At 35.0% G+C, this 15127-nt stretch overlaps 4 protein-coding genes across 9 annotated transcripts; 3 read left to right on the top strand and 1 right to left on the bottom strand.

Moving 5' to 3' along the window:
* Positions 1 to 2: 2 nt before the first annotated feature.
* On the bottom strand, positions 3 to 6322 carry PEL1 (Eukaryotic release factor 1 (eRF1) family protein). 2 transcript variants are annotated; one of them, XM_089718435.1, is made up of 17 exons: positions 6162 to 6322; positions 5955 to 6040; positions 5758 to 5840; positions 5602 to 5677; positions 5417 to 5491; positions 5276 to 5332; positions 5054 to 5099; positions 4116 to 4191; positions 2777 to 2852; positions 2543 to 2575; positions 2372 to 2440; positions 2095 to 2201; positions 1428 to 1500; positions 1227 to 1265; positions 804 to 898; positions 441 to 547; positions 3 to 309 (listed from the first exon to the last, which is right to left on the bottom strand). In XM_089718435.1, the coding sequence occupies exons 2-17, from the start codon at positions 6003 to 6005 to the stop codon at positions 236 to 238; spliced, it is 1137 nt and encodes a 378-aa protein (XP_089574561.1). In that variant the 5' UTR covers positions 6006 to 6040; positions 6162 to 6322; the 3' UTR covers positions 3 to 235. The 2 variants fall into 2 exon arrangements, with proteins under 2 accessions (XP_089574561.1, XP_089574562.1); XM_089718436.1 differs by having other exon boundaries at positions 5955 to 6032; positions 6162 to 6299.
* A 1103-nt stretch (positions 6323 to 7425) lies between these two features.
* LOC149498678 (uncharacterized) lies at positions 7426 to 10320 on the top strand. Of its 5 annotated transcripts, none has more exons than XM_089718508.1 (4): positions 7426 to 7727; positions 8187 to 9244; positions 9340 to 9455; positions 9936 to 10320. In XM_089718508.1, the coding sequence occupies exons 2-4, from the start codon at positions 8188 to 8190 to the stop codon at positions 10149 to 10151; spliced, it is 1389 nt and encodes a 462-aa protein (XP_089574634.1). In that variant the 5' UTR covers positions 7426 to 7727; position 8187; the 3' UTR covers positions 10152 to 10320. The 5 variants fall into 5 exon arrangements, with proteins under 5 accessions (XP_089574634.1, XP_089574636.1, XP_089574635.1 ...); XM_089718510.1 differs by having other exon boundaries at positions 7426 to 7828; positions 9340 to 9476; positions 9947 to 10320; XM_089718509.1 differs by having other exon boundaries at positions 7426 to 7828; positions 9340 to 9476; positions 9936 to 10167.
* A 1095-nt stretch (positions 10321 to 11415) lies between these two features.
* On the top strand, positions 11416 to 13781 carry LOC149498677 (UDP-arabinopyranose mutase). The gene is made up of 3 exons (XM_089718370.1): positions 11416 to 11772; positions 13281 to 13410; positions 13508 to 13781. The coding sequence occupies exons 1-3, from the start codon at positions 11659 to 11661 to the stop codon at positions 13525 to 13527; spliced, it is 264 nt and encodes an 87-aa protein (XP_089574496.1). The 5' UTR covers positions 11416 to 11658; the 3' UTR covers positions 13528 to 13781.
* On the top strand, positions 13635 to 14940 carry RGP5 (Alpha-1,4-glucan-protein synthase family protein). Its single transcript, XM_089718368.1, has one exon. The coding sequence runs from the start codon at positions 13635 to 13637 to the stop codon at positions 14679 to 14681; it is 1047 nt and encodes a 348-aa protein (XP_089574494.1). The 3' UTR covers positions 14682 to 14940.
* The last annotated feature ends 187 nt before the right edge of the window (positions 14941 to 15127 follow it).

Below are 15127 nucleotides of genomic sequence, written 5' to 3'. Positions count from 1 at the left end.
AATTGTTAGGATCTCATACCTAATGAGATTTATTAAACTGAAAAATTTCATGAAATCTTTAATTTTACACTCCACAATTTCATTATACATATTGTTATACAATTTATATAATATAAAGACGAAAGTTCAACTTGAACAGCTATCTATTGCTTTGTTGGGTATATAAATAAGGTTGAACTTAACATATTATACAACTGCCGATGCCAGCAGATAAATATTAGTACATATACCTCTATTACATCTCAATGTCTTCTAGGTCTGGTAGAGGAAATCGAAGGATTGCAGCAATGCCAGTCAATTGTGCCAATTCTGTTTTGGAGAGAAAAGCGATGGATTCAAAATTTATGCCAACTTAGATTGGACCATTGAAAAACTATTCAGTCTACGAAAATATCGTATTTGGTTTATGAATGCTTAAAGTAAAGTGAAATGGTACTCACGCTCTCCTGAGACATGCATAGATGAAAATATGTGAACATTGCCTCCTGAATCCTTCACTGAGTTGACTAAATTGACATACTTCTGCCTTGTTGGTATATCAGCATTTCTGAAATCCAGACAATAACAGTAAATTCATAATATTGATCTCGCATAAAGGTATTATACTTCTGTCATGAACAATATTGGGATCCTAGATCAAGGTTTGATCATTGATGAGATAATAAGAAAAACAGATGATGCAAACTGCAAATGTTAGTTGACTAAATGACATTCTCTTAATGCTTCTCTTACTTAGCTAATAGTAGTAGTAATGTTTATAGTAGTTACCGTTGAAAGTTTAGAAGTAATCTAATCACACTAACCTGAATAGATCATCTGTGATGAGAAGAGTTTGGACAGCCATTCGTTCATGGGCAACCTCCACATGCTTCGGTCCATAGCATGCTCGAGCTGGATCCTATCAAAAAAACCCACACTCAAAGCACATTTTAAGAATTTATTTGGGACTCACGAGTTATCTTAAGTGACATTTTAAGAATTTACCTGGGATTCGAGTTATCTCATAAATATAAGCATATTAAAAGAGCTAATCTATAAGTAATATTACCATCAATCATATGTTAAGATTGAATGGCTCATAGAGTTGAACTTAGGTTCATTGTGTTCTAGTGTCCAACCTTATCCTTGAGTTTCTGTGATTCGTTATCGACATATAGAAAGCCAGGCAAGGAAAGCAAACTTTACAATTAAAGCCGAAATCCACTCATTTTGAGAACAGAACTTACATTGGAAAGCATGTCAAAGAAATCATCCAGTGCTCGGACCTGTAAAAGAAGAACAATATGTTGTCACATTTGGTTAGATGTTGGACACAATATGCTTCTACAAACACAAGTAGGCATCAGCTAGTACTAGGACAAGGAAAGAATTGTCAAGCAAAGCAAAAATGAGAAAATATTGGCCCACTGGGATTTGTCTAAAATTACCTCTTGTGCAGCCTTAGTGTCTTTTATCATGTTCATAACATTTGGAGCATCAAGAACCTCTCTCAAGCTATGCCTGCACACCAAATGTTAATGTTCAGTAATTAATAAAAGCATGACAGAATGAACTTTAAAAAATAACATCAAAACAAGCAGTGGCAAAGCTTATAATATGCTAGCTCAAAGGTTGACTGCTGAGCCTAAATCATTCTACCAGAATACTAAGCCTAAACTAATTTATACAGCTCATCAAATTGAAAGGACAAGACAAGTTTTGTTATATTCTAATAGAGCTTCCCAAATATCAGTGTAGAATGATATTTCTTCTCCTTTTGATATCTATTCTTCAAACAACAAAAACATGAATACGGAATAAGTTATAAAGAAACTTCAGGGTGCTGTACAAAATGAAAAGGCAGGAGCAAATTTCTATGATTTACAATTAAGCACAATGACCCAACAATTTTATTTGGCTAAGATGAGAATTAAAATAGGACACACAGGAAGAGCAGAGCAAGCTGAATGCAAGGCATTAACAGAAAAGGAAATGTGGAAGGAGACACTGTCTCACACATGCTCAAATACTTATGCTAAACCTAGTCACCATCGCAAAATTTCATTACTTTTCTCAGTGCTGTAAGTACTAGAAGCGCAGATAAAAGCAACATACTTGTATCCTGAGCTTGCATGAACAAGAACTATGCGTGATTTGTTCTCAATAATGGATCTCAGTTGTCTCCTCTCTGCCTCCAACAGTAAATAACGATGAAACTGATCCTGGAATATGTTAGAAGAAACCTCTCAGGTATCACATACACTGCTCAAGGAAATATGGCAAGATAAGAGATTATAAGTCTAAACAACCGAGTAGATATTGGATGAAAACATAATCAATAATAGATATCATTTCATTTTAAAAATTGGCGAAAAAAGGCAATTTATATGACCTTTGTGAAACCAGGGCTTGCAATCACAGCACACCGAATAGCTTTGAAATCAATATGCTTTAGAAAAGCCTACACAAGAACAAAACCCATCAAAAATAGGGGCATGTACTTAAGGCATTTAATATGAGTAAAACCATCTGCTACAAGTCAAATAATGCAAATAATGCTCACTTGTAAAACGTGCTCAAAGAACTTATTCAATGCCTGTACGAGGAAGAAAGAGATAGTGTTAAACAGAAAGATTTAAACTTCTCCAAATAAACTGATGAATCCTTAGAAGACATAAAAAAGAACTAGAACCATAAAAGCAAAATCCATAATAGTCAACAAAATAACAACTTAAATATGTCCTTGGATTCCAATTCTCAATTTAAAAAAAATAAAAAATAAATAAATAAAACTTACTGACTCGTAACCAGCAATAGCAGGCCCATGCTTTCGAGGAATTGAAGTTTCTATCCTCGATCGAGTAGTTGTCATGCTGCAATACATCAGCCACAGCACCATTGCAAAATCATCAAAACACAATTAAGAACAAAGAGCAACAGCCTAAAAAAGGGCAATAAAAATAGATATTTCTAAAAAGGTGGAGATCATCAAAATACAATCAAACTAAAAGTAGTGCTAAAAAGAGGACGGGGGAAAAAAAAAAGATCACAGAAAATAAGGCAGGAAGACGATCATCTTAATGACTTTCATCATGCACAAGCATCATATTAGTCCAAAATCCAAATGCAAGACTCTGCTAGACCAGCCTGCTTAAACATTCAAGATTTTCCTTAATATCCAAATAAAACCATGAAGATACAATCTATTTGGATTTATACTGAACCCTAGCATAGTATATTTCAACCATAATTCTCCTCTTCCAAGCTTCCATTACAGATTTACAAATATGATATCACCACGAAATAGAGAACCCAGATATTCCTCCCTCCCATAGTGCTCACATAAAATTGATTTTTTCCATTCTATTGTCTGACCTTGAAGTTAAAACTTAAGGAACAACAAAATGTCGAACAGCCACAAAGAATGATGCTTGTATACCAATTTGCTATGGGCACATTTCAGCCAATGGCAGTGCCATGCCACCCAGGCCAGCAGATGCATCATGGAGCATTCTTACATCAACAGCCCCACATACATAAGATCTTGTACCAACATTATGAGCATCTACATGTTCACCTAGCAATCAACCTAGAGAGGCACTACAAGTGCAAGTATTTCTATGGTTCGGCCTTCACTTTCAACAGGAAATAGGGTGAAAACAATTCCCTAGTGGCTTTGATGAGGTCAACCGAAAGTCAAACCAATCACCTAAACCAATCCTTCTGCCCCTAGCACTTTAACACCAACCTAGATAGCATCCTTCCACCCTTAGACAAAGGGAAGGTGCACCCTGACATGGCATTGGCTTGGAGAAGACAGAGAGTAACCCCTCCCAATCTTTTTCAATTCAGATAAAGGGGAATAGAAGGGTGCAGAAGAAAATGACAACAGAAAAGTGAATTCATTTTTTTACAATACCTGACATGGAACATTAAAAATAATTTTACGCTTTAATGAGAGGTCAAAACGGGCAGGAGATATTATTGGCTAGATTGGTTTTTGCACTTAAACTTGTATGATAACCATTTAATTGTCTAACCAGACTGACATTATTGCTTCATGTTATGTGATTAATCGTTATTTTTATTTTATTACTTTTATCATTGAACTTCAAATGCTCAAAGGATCATCTTACCTTTTACCGATAAGTAAGATGTGTGCTAGTCCTTCTTGCATTAAAACCACAGCAAGATCAGCACTTGCACTAGGATCTGAATTATAGGGATAAAAAAATTGATGACAAAGTAATTATATTAGCCTATGCATGTGTATTTTAAAAAATATAACATCTTGCAATGAACTAAGACTAGGAAATGCTATTTAAAAAATATCAAAAAAGCTCATAAGTCATAAACAACCACATTGAATAGGTGGAACACTCGCATGCAGCATCAGCCGCAAAGTAAGAACTGCCAGCAAATTAATGTTCAAGGTACAAAAATAAAAAAACCAAGATTGGGATACAAAGTTTTGCAAGCTGCTTTATGCACCATATAGAAATTTCTTTTTGCTACTCACCTACTTAGACATGGAGGAAAACTTCCTCTCTAAGTTCTTTTCTCCAATTTTGCTCTAAGTTCTAAGTGCATTATTTGTTATTGCTAGCATTTATATCCTAATTAGGCAGAACATTTCAAAGGTAAGCAACCAATTTTTAGTTTTCATTCCTAATTTTGCTGTGTTACGTTTAAGCCTCCTATTTGTTGAGCACTAAACTACTTTGTATGGATGAGTACATGCACGGCTCATGTTTTTTTGTCTACAAAAGTCTACAAAAGTATTGAATTGCATGAAATTGCAGTGACATGTCAACATTACTTAAATGAAGGTCCCTCACCATTAACCAATGCTACCAATTGAGCGATACTCACTATTCCAACTTAAATAAAGCATGCAACTTACAATAGCAAGATTTTATTAATGGTTGATGTAACCCTTAGAAACTTGAGTAAATGACAATGAAAAAAACTTGGAAAATGCATGAGGTTGATGATAACACCTTCTATACCCTCAGAAAATAATTATCAAAGAACAGCAAGACCGGCAAGAAATTCGTAAATGAAGATGACATACCAGAGGCTTGATTGAGCACATTTAAAGCCATCGAGTCCCAAATATCCTAACATATATTACAGTTTATGAGCCAAACGTACACATGCAGAAGACAAAAGCAACAAACTTTTATGAAACACAAAAGCATTGACAACAGTTAAAAGAAAAAAAAAAAAAAACTCTCCATGGTGTTCAGGATTAGGATTAGAAAAAAATAAAAGAAGAAAACAAGAAGTGGTGTACCTTTCTCAAGACAAAAGGTCTATGCAGCTCTAGTTCTAAGGTATGAAACGCTCCAATCTGCATCAAAACTAACATGAGTTGCCCGTAAGACAAAACTTGTCCATTTTGTCAAATCTGAGTTTAACACGATGCTACCATTACCTTCACATATTCATTCTCCAAAATGTTCTTTCCACGAATTCGTAAGACAGACCCTACTTTATCATAATCTATGGCCTTAAAAAGAAAAAGGGAAAATAATTGTTATAACTAGAAAGCATCCTCAAACAAATAGCAAGGAGAACACATAAACTCAAGTATCTACTTGTTCTTTATAATTCTCATACCTCAACTTTTATTTCCAATTTCAGCTTAACTCTTTCTGCATCTCTCCCCCCAGACGCAGCTTCTCTTAAAACTTTCCTATTGCACAATTAAACCAATACTCATCAAATTGTAGTACTCACCTAACATTAACAACTTATTCAAATTACAGTACTCACCTAACAGTAACAGCCATAATGTTATCGCCAGGAGCTATCAAATTGTAAGCGAACCAGAGATCATCTGCATCAGTTGGCGTCATCTAAAAAAAGCATTTAGTAATTAGATGAATAAACAAATAAAATACTATTTCAATGACAAAGGCATTCAAATGCAAAGGCAAGTAAACAATTGAAGAATCAATATGAACTTATACCTTGACACTACCAGGGCCGTCCGGTACAATATCTCTTCTGGTAATCTTCATCGTTACAAATATGTCTACCAAATTTCTCTGTATTGCTGCATAGGTGGAACATTAGGGCCGCGGCCAATTAACAAAGAGATCTCAAATAGAGCACACAAATACAAAAAGGTTGTGTTCATGATATCAAATCGAGAGTCGCAAGCAAAATTGATGTACCTGTCACCTGTACCGATCGTGTATAATAGTGGACACTACGAACGGTCTTCTTATCTCCGGCAGAAAAAGAGGAGGGTAAAATCAGTAGCAACGGAACTCGAGTTTCGATGCCGAGCCGTGAGCAAAAATGAACGAAAATTTGGTTGATATGTATGCTTGGGTGGGTCCGGTTTGGTTCCAATGAATTAACAAAAAAGTGGTAGAATTAATTGAATTTCATTTTTTTTCGGTTAAAAAAAAAAAACTCAAATTTTATCATAATTGATATTCCCGTGGTTATACTTTAAAAGCAACATTTAATATTTTTACAAGTATAAAAAAATAATTAAAATATATAGTAGGATTATAAATTGTCCTTTTAAAATTAAAAACTCCCTATTAATTTTGCTACAAAATATTAATAAATAAAGATAAAATTGAAAAAAAATTAATATATTCTCAAAATTTTAAATGGACACTTAAAATGAAACATAAAATGCTCATTTATTGCTATTAAGTGGAATGAAGAGATTATAATTTAAAATTTCAACTCGAAATATTCCGCATTTAAAGATGGTAAAAATCTTGTATGAACTCTCATTTGAGATCTCACACTCCTCTTATTAGTAAAAAGATCAACCAAATTACACCTAATTATCATATTTTTATGTATTAATAAAGTTGCACATGATTTACGTTTTATTATTAGTTAAATTTTGTATTTTAAATGATATTATATTTTGATTCATAAAAAGGCCTAATAGGTCAACATAACACTAGAAATTAGAGGATAATCATATTTTTAACTCAACAAATTGGTCAAAATTATTGTAATCAATAAATTTTTTTATTTTTTATTTTTTTTCAGTTCAGAAAAAACAATAAAAATTTATTTTTTAAATGTCAACCACAAAAATTTATTTCTAATTATTTATAGTTCATTATAAATAAGTCTCACATCTTACATGGGCTAGGATTGTAGTTTTCTTTTCCTCTTTGGGTTTAATTTATCCAACCCGAAAGGATGGCCCAATCACTAGTTGTCCAGAAAGATATCGGCCCAAATATTTAACCCAGTTATCACGAAACACCAATTTAACTAAAAACTAAACGGCTAGTCGTTTCTGCCGAAATCGGCTTTACGTGGGACTGAAAGGATGTGTGACAGTAGTGGACTCGGTAGTCGATAACTCGAAATGCACACACGGACGCAAGCGAAATGATGAGATCTTGCATTGGGCTTTGCTCTCTGTTTTGGTGTGTCTTTATGCACAGCAGACCAGAGAGAGATAAGTGGCGATGGTGATCATCGGCCACGTTGAAATGCGCAACCATATCCATCTAACCACCTGCATTTCTCATGCAGTCAACGACACATCTATCTTCATTTCTCTCCAACGCGTGTCAAAAAGTAACCCAAAACCGCCCACCTTCCTTACAATGGACGGACTCGATCGCACCCACTAATTTAGAATCAAGAACCCAACAACTAAAGCCGCACTTGCTGATTTCTACTTTCTGCACCTTCAAGATTATCCATTTTATGGGATCGATTGAGTTGCACGGCCTATAAAGCTCCATTATCAGGTAGAGGCTCGCGTCTTCCTGTTGTTTCTCATTTACATGACAAGTTCATAGCAATACTTGGTTCTTGGAAGCTTTTAGCATCAACTTTGTGTTATTTATATGTAAGTCATTTGTATTTTGCCTTATTTTTAATAGTTTCAGCTCTATGATTTAGAATTATTGTCTAAAGATGAATCTTTTCTTTTAGTTGGTAAACTTAGTTAAATGCTTATATTGTGTTTCACCTCTATATAAGATCCTACAAGAGTTACCTTACCTGTATGATCAGTCGATTCTGGTACACACAAAACAAAGTGAAAGTTTTAATTAATGACTCTTGCACACACAAAGGAAGGAATAATTGATTTTAATTTGTCTCTTTGTTTTCTAGCAATCAAGAACAAAGAATGAGCTGTGTGTATATCTATATAATAGCTGGCTTGTTTTGAGTTTAAGGTAAATAACTTGATCATATTACAGAATGGAAGACCAGATAATGGAGGAGGAGAATCAGAGATATGAAGAAAACAGTGGAAAGATGAACTGGATTTTGGATAAAGGATTGGCATTGGGAAAGAGAATTTTAGTTACTGGTTTTGTCATATCTTCTGCACCCGTGATTGTTCCTCCACTTATGGTTATCTCAGCACTTGGGTTTGCTTGTTCAGTCCCATATGGGATTTTCTTAGCAAGCTATGCTTGCACTGAGAAACTCATGAGTAAGTTGCTTCCAAGTCCTACGACTACTTCTGTTGAGGACTACAGAATAGAACAGGAAGAAAAATATGGAGGAGAAAATGCTGATAAAGAATTAGTGTATGGTAAGGACGAAGTTGTGGAGAAGAATGGATATGAAGAAGATGTCGATAAGGATGCAGACAAAGAAGAAGAAAAAGCATCAAAGGAGAATGATATGCAAATTGAAGGAATGGGAGGAAAGAATGAAGAAGAACCAGTGATAGGAAATGAAAAGGATGCAAGAGAAGAGATACATGCTGTTATGGTTGTGATTGAGGGAGAGGAGAAAAGTGGCAGTGATGTTAGAGAGGCGGAGGCGCCATTTGAAGTGACAGATGTGGCTGTAGAATTATGTCAGGGAGGGGATAATGAAGACAATAAATTGGTGATGGAGACCAGAAAATTGATAGAAAAAATTAAGGATGAGGTGGAGACCAGAGAATTGATAGAAAAAATTAAGGATGAGGTTGAAGCTACTAAATTAGTGGCTGAAGACAAGCAGAGTGCAGAGGAAGGACTTGAGAAAACTGATATAAATGTTGAAGAAACTGTAACAGAGACACTAGCTAGAAATGCCAATGGCCATGTTGTCATAGAGACCAGGACAATCGTCGAAAAAATAGAAGAAAATTGTGACAAAGGAGAGCCAGTTGAAAGTGTAGAGCTGAAAGAAATGGGAACTATAGAAAGTGTACCTGCTGTCTCTAAGGAAATTGCAATAACCTCAAATGCAGATGAAAGTGGATCTGAATTGGCCAGAGTTAAAAATGGAGCTCAGACGCAATACTCCTCTAGAGAAGGTAAAGCTTTATAATCAACTCTCTGGACTTCATATTTTAGCCGGTTTTCGTTGTCATTATGCTAATTCTTTCTTAGTCCCTTGATTCATTTGCAGGGATTGAGCAGTCTAGTCACACAGCCCCAAAAAATTTTGATTCCTTGGAAAGGGCAAGTGAACCTGAACGAGGTGGAGTTCCCTCTGAGAATGACCCTGGAATGGCTTCTAACGAGGTATGATTTCCAATCAATGAGGTACGACTTACTGCAAATTATATTTTCAAATCAATTTCTTTCTTCATTGATTTGGTAATGATAAGTTGCGCAAATGATGTACTGTTCTTGTAGTATCTCAAACACTCAAGACAGGATCTTCAAAATAACTATTCTTAGGATCTCAAACCTTGCTGAATATCTTCATACATTAGTTGCATTTTCTTTTATGTCACCAATATCTCGAACCTTGCTGAATATTTTAAACCCCATTGTTGTTTGCTCTTTCTGAAACAAAGTACTGCATTTGAAGGGAAGCAAATGATATACATGCAAAACTGCTAGTAATGCTACTATGGGAATTTGAATACTGCTGTGGGTATGAAAGGGAAATCAATCAAACTGAAGCTAATTAAATGAAGTAAATTATGGAATGAGAAGCCATCATGCATCTAATTGGATTGAAAATAAATCTTGTTTTCTGATATTATTCTGCCTTAGGTACTTTACAGTGAGAAGACAATATGGAAAAAGATCAATGCAATGCGCAAAATAGTAGGATATACAACTGCACGGCATGGGACGTGTATCGAGGAGCTTAAAGCTCTCTATGTTTTCACTGGCGTTGAGCCACCTGCTTCATTCAAGGAAACATCTGATCTGGTTGAAGTGAATGATAAGCTTAGGTTTCTGATGTCTATTGTTGGAGTAAAATAGACACTTGGTTTTCATATAGGACTTGATTTCAAATCTTTTAGCAGTATCTTCTTCCTAATAATTAATGTGAATACTGTTGTGTTTTTGCAATTCTGTATGCATTTGGACATGATGATTAGTACTGGTGCATTGTGGAGTGGCATTTATAATAGTTGACAAGTTCCTGAAAGCTACTTGGAATGTGATGGATCTCATGCTTATGGTTGCAATACAAAAGTGGAAGCAGCATAAATCACCTGGATGGATCTCATGCTTGTGAGATGATCCAGTTATTGCTGTTGAAAATATTAGTTAAAATTAGATTTAACATAAGTGATCCAGTTATACTCTTTTATTTTTATTTTTTTTATTATTATCAAAAGGGGAGGGTGGAAGCCCCAATTACGCATGAACAGCTCCAGGCAAGAAGCCTACAAGTCTCCAGCGTTATCGCCTCCGATCAACCTCTAGACCGCCATGGACGGTTGCTTCAAAACATGAACATCATGGACTATTTATGTATTTTATTTACTTGCATAAAATGATGAAATCGAAGTAACTAGTAAATATAATTGGTTAAATTCATAAACTGACATTTGAATTTTATAAAAAGAAATTTTGTAATACTGTCCATTTTTATATTGATTAAATAAATTGTTCATTATGAAATTACATCCGTTAAATAGTTAAATATTTCAACGTCATGAACTTGCACATATTGAATATATATTGAATACTAATCAAACAATTTGTTTGATATGAAAATTATTATTTAATAATTTGATTATAATCGTATTGAGTTGTTGAAAAAGAATGTATATTTAGTAATTAAAAAATTGTAAATTTGTATTTAATTTATGTGATTTATCAATTTAAGTATTTAATAGAATAATTTTACAATTCGGGAAGAATTTTTTTTTCTTTTTTTAGAAAATGAAGGATTTAATGAGATAATTAAAAAGTTTATTTTCGAAAAATAATGAATTAATTAAAAAATTTATTATAAATCATAAAAACATGAATTTTTAATTTATATTTATAATTTTTTGTTAATATATGTTCAAAATATCATCCTTTCAACAAAATATATTTTCTATGGATTGGTAGATGGATCTGGCTATGAATTCGGTTCCAAGCAAGTCAAATCCCTTTATACATCGACCAATTATTACCCTTTGTACATGTAATATTATAAAGCCATTAGATTCTATTAATCAGAATATTAAGTACAATTAGAGCTAATGAAACAGAAAACAATAGTATTAACCAGAAACTAGAGGGGGTCAACTGATACGTGTACAAATCAAGTGGCGGGTGCGTGATCATCCTATTCTTATTACTGATCAACACCATTGACGGAGATCACATTGCTCCCCCCTTCAATTTCGGGACAAAGCTTAGACTAATTCCCTCTCTCTCTTCGCCAATTGCTCCTGTCTCTGCATTAGGGAGAGCAACTCAAAGATGATGATGTTGCTTTAACCTATACACTATCCCTTATATATATATGTAGCAGATGAGCGAGTGAATGAGAACCTCGCCTTCGTTGCTCTCCCTGGCTATAGACACAGCCGTTCTTCATCTTTCTCACTTCTCCGATCTCTCTCCCCTTCCTGACCACATCCTCCTCGATCTCTTTGCGGTACCCTTCTCACTTTCTAGTGTTTCTTGAGGTTTTTTCTTTTTCATTTTTTCACTGTAGATAAAGTTTATATATTTTTTTTTTTTGAAGGGAATTCTAATCTTAGATATTTTGATGAATTTCTTTGCATTTTTTACGTTTTTGCCTAGATTATGGAAACTACCAACTGGGAGGATATCTTCTCGTTTATTTGGTTGAACTTTGTTGCCTGAATTTTGTTATAAAAATGGATAGCCTTGGCAATTTGTTGGTTTGTTAGTTTTTCTATTGTCAAGTTTGCAGCTTTTTGTTGTGATGTCTTTTCCTGAGAATGAACACATGCCACTGGGAGTTAGATCCATGGGCTAAATTGTGAAAGTTAGGATGTCTAGAATTACTAAACGTTTTGGTTAGGTAATTATTTAGGTCACATGAGATTTTCTTAAGCTGAATGCCAGAACATCATATGTGGATGCAAAACCATTGAATTGAATTAAAATTTGTTTTCCTAATTGAATAAGTGAAAGTCTACCATTTTCATCTTTTTCTCAATGGAAACAAAAAAGAAAGATTTAGTTGAACTCTTATGATTTTCTTCAGATAATTACATAACATAATTAAGGCATAACATTAACTATAGAAATTAAAGAACAAGGCAGAAGGCTTATTACATTATCTATAGATTACCGCATGAATATAAGGGCTTCTTATGCCCAAGAAACATTTACTCCATATGCTAACATTGTCTTTTATGTTTGTTGATTGTTTAAAATATTAATACATGCATTTAAGGAATGAAGTATGTCCTGTTAGTGTGATAGTTTTTGGGATCTTAAGCAAATGAAGTAGTTACATGCAGAAAAGATCAAATTAGAGGTATCTGTTCACATGATAATCTTTACAGGTCATACACATTTAATGTTCATTTTGAAATTAATGGTTGCCTGGAAACTTGAGGGAGTAGGACATATGTATGTTAGATAAAATTCTGTTTATACAGTCCCCATGCGAAAGAACTGTGGTATGGACACATTGATTAGATTTTTGAAGTCTTCTTGGATTTAGACAGGTTGTACTTGATTTGGTTAATCAACTTGCTACCAAATTATATGTTTGGATGCCCTCTCTTGTCCCTCATATGTGCCTCAGATGCAAATTACTTAAAGCATCATGACTTGAATATTGTGTTTCCGCCATGGTAATTCTATAGTTTTCATATCAATGTGCATCACCTAGCTGTGCTCGTTGTACCATGAAGTGCTTATTCTCCGGCTTTTGCTTTGCCTATTATGATTTGTCCTTTTCCTTTATCCTAACACAAGTAAAGGATTTTCATGGTCACAGAAGGATTAGGACCCCATACATGATTGTGCAGTTAAATATATTCATAGATTTGTTGCATTTAATGTTCTAGTCTTCTTTCTATTCTCACTTCTAGTCACCATTTAGCTTTTAACCTTCTAAACTTTTCAGTGTTGTTTGGTCTTGCAATCTATCTTTGTAGTAATGCTGATTTTCATGTTTTATAGAGAACATTGAAAGCTGGAAAGCTGAATGAGAAAGTTCTGAAGCTATTCATGGCAACTGGAAAAGATGAAGTCCTCTCAGTTATCGAGGCACTTAATATCCAGTACGTGCTCACCCCCGTCCTTCCTACGAGTGAGTTATATTTGAATACTTCTCATCCTATTCTTCCAGGAAGTTTTGAGCAGAATTCAGTTGGTTTTCTTCTGACATGTTGTCTTTCTCTTGATAGGATGTTCTGAGAAATTCTAAGAAATAATTGTGTGAGCCCACTCAATTATATTTTGAGACAAACGGCACTTGCTTTTAAGGGGCCAAACAGATTCTTGAATTTGGATTGTTTTCATTTAGTTTAGAAGATGTCTGTAACTAACATCAAGGACAATGATGTCGATATTATAATAGGAGCACTCAATTCAGACCTCACATCATTCTTCAATGAATGGAGACCGATATTCTCTCGATTCGACTTGATAATTGTCAAAGACCCTGATCTGAATGAGGAACTCAAGATACCAGAAGGATTTAACCTCAATGTCTATACTAAGTCTCATATAGACCAAGTCGTGGGCCCTTCCAATTCTATTCTCTTCTCTGGATATTCGTGCAGGTATTTTGGCTTTCTCATGTCTCGGAAAAAGTACATCATCTCAGTTGATGATGACTGTTTCCCAGCTAAGGATGAAAAGGATTTCTTAGTAAACGCTGTGGACCAGCATATTATGAACTTGACAGCTCCTGCTACTCCTTACTTCTTTAATACCCTGTATGACCCTTATCGTGAGGGAGCAGATTTTGTTCGTGGATACCCATTTAGTCTTCGAAATGGGGTCGCATGTGCTTTGTCATGTGGACTCTGGCTTAATTTAGCCGACTTTGATGCTCCTACGCAAGCTCTGAAGCCTGGACAGAGAAACTCTCGATATGTTGATGCAGTGATGACTGTTCCTGCTAGGGCCATGATGCCCATTAGTGGAATCAACATTGCTTTTGATCGCGAGCTGGTGGGCCCTGCTTTGTTGCCAGCTTTGAAGTTAGCTGGGGAAGGAAAGTTGAGGTGGGAAACAATGGAAGATATCTGGAGTGGAATGTGTGTTAAGGTTGTATGTGACCACCTTGGGCTTGGCGTGAAAAGTGGGCTCCCCTATGTGTGGAGAAAGGATCGAGGTAATGCGATTGACAGCTTGAAAAAAGAGTGGGAAGGCATGAAGCTCATGGAGGAAGTTGTCCCTTTCTTTCAGTCAGTGAGGTTGCCACGGACAGCAGCCACAGCAGAAGATTGTGTGATTGAGATTGCAACAGCAGTGAAGCAACAATTGGGACCATTAGATCCTGTTTTTACTCGTGCTGGTGAAGCCATGTTCGAATGGATCAAGATTTGGAAGGCTCATGGGTCTCCAGTGTAGGAGTTGGCTTCTGTTTTGTCCCTCTTTAAGACATTGAAATCATTTTATTTGCTTGCATTTTCGTTTTAAACTTTTAAGTTTCTTATTGTTTACTAACTCATACCCTGTAATATCATATGAGGTGTGAGGGCAGGAATAAAAGATTTCTAGTGTACTTCTTAACCCCTTTTGGTTTGCTTCATTATATGTAAAGCATGGGCACAATTTAGACTGGTATTATCATGAATATTTTGAATTCCTTAACCACATTATTTGGAAAGCAACACCTCTTTCCTTTTAGTTTTTGGCTATAAGTTGTCCATACAGAAGATCTGTTACAATTAATTGTGATGTGGACTGGTGATCAAATAGCCATAAAACTGAAGGCTTTTGATTCTTGCCTATTCTGCTCTTTTGTTCTTTTCGGAATTTGAGTTGCTTATGATATGAAGGATTCTTTTGTCACA

Source organism: Jatropha curcas, chromosome 2 (assembly GCF_041381405.1).
Source record: "Jatropha curcas cultivar XTBG-Jc1 chromosome 2, XTBG_Jcur_1.0, whole genome shotgun sequence".
Classification (NCBI taxonomy): domain Eukaryota; kingdom Viridiplantae; phylum Streptophyta; class Magnoliopsida; order Malpighiales; family Euphorbiaceae; genus Jatropha; species Jatropha curcas.
Note: the sequence above shows the minus strand (reverse complement) of the source record. Positions and strands in the feature narration are given on the sequence as shown.

What these genes read in the sequence shown, in the direction of transcription:
- PEL1 (XM_089718435.1), bottom strand. Translation starts at nt 6,005, where the DNA reads ATGAAGATTACCAGAAGAGATATTGTACCGGACGGCCCTGGTAGTGTC. An exon ending in AATTGGAAATAAAAGTTGAG is followed by an intron (nt 5,492 to 5,601) that starts GTATGAGAATTA and finishes TTTCTTTTTAAG; the next exon opens with GCCATAGATTATGATAAAGT. An exon ending in TATGCATGTCTCAGGAGAGC is followed by an intron (nt 310 to 440) that starts GTGAGTACCATT and finishes TCTCCAAAACAG; the next exon opens with AATTGGCACAATTGACTGGC.
- LOC149498678 (XM_089718508.1), top strand. Translation starts at nt 8,188, where the DNA reads ATGGAAGACCAGATAATGGAGGAGGAGAATCAGAGATATGAAGAAAAC. An exon ending in GCAATACTCCTCTAGAGAAG is followed by an intron (nt 9,245 to 9,339) that starts GTAAAGCTTTAT and finishes ATTCATTTGCAG; the next exon opens with GGATTGAGCAGTCTAGTCAC. An exon ending in CTGGAATGGCTTCTAACGAG is followed by an intron (nt 9,456 to 9,935) that starts GTATGATTTCCA and finishes ATTCTGCCTTAG; the next exon opens with GTACTTTACAGTGAGAAGAC.
- LOC149498677 (XM_089718370.1), top strand. Translation starts at nt 11,659, where the DNA reads ATGAGAACCTCGCCTTCGTTGCTCTCCCTGGCTATAGACACAGCCGTT. An exon ending in TCCTCCTCGATCTCTTTGCG is followed by an intron (nt 11,773 to 13,280) that starts GTACCCTTCTCA and finishes CATGTTTTATAG; the next exon opens with AGAACATTGAAAGCTGGAAA. An exon ending in CACCCCCGTCCTTCCTACGA is followed by an intron (nt 13,411 to 13,507) that starts GTGAGTTATATT and finishes TTCTCTTGATAG; the next exon opens with GATGTTCTGAGAAATTCTAA.
- RGP5 (XM_089718368.1), top strand. Translation starts at nt 13,635, where the DNA reads ATGTCTGTAACTAACATCAAGGACAATGATGTCGATATTATAATAGGA.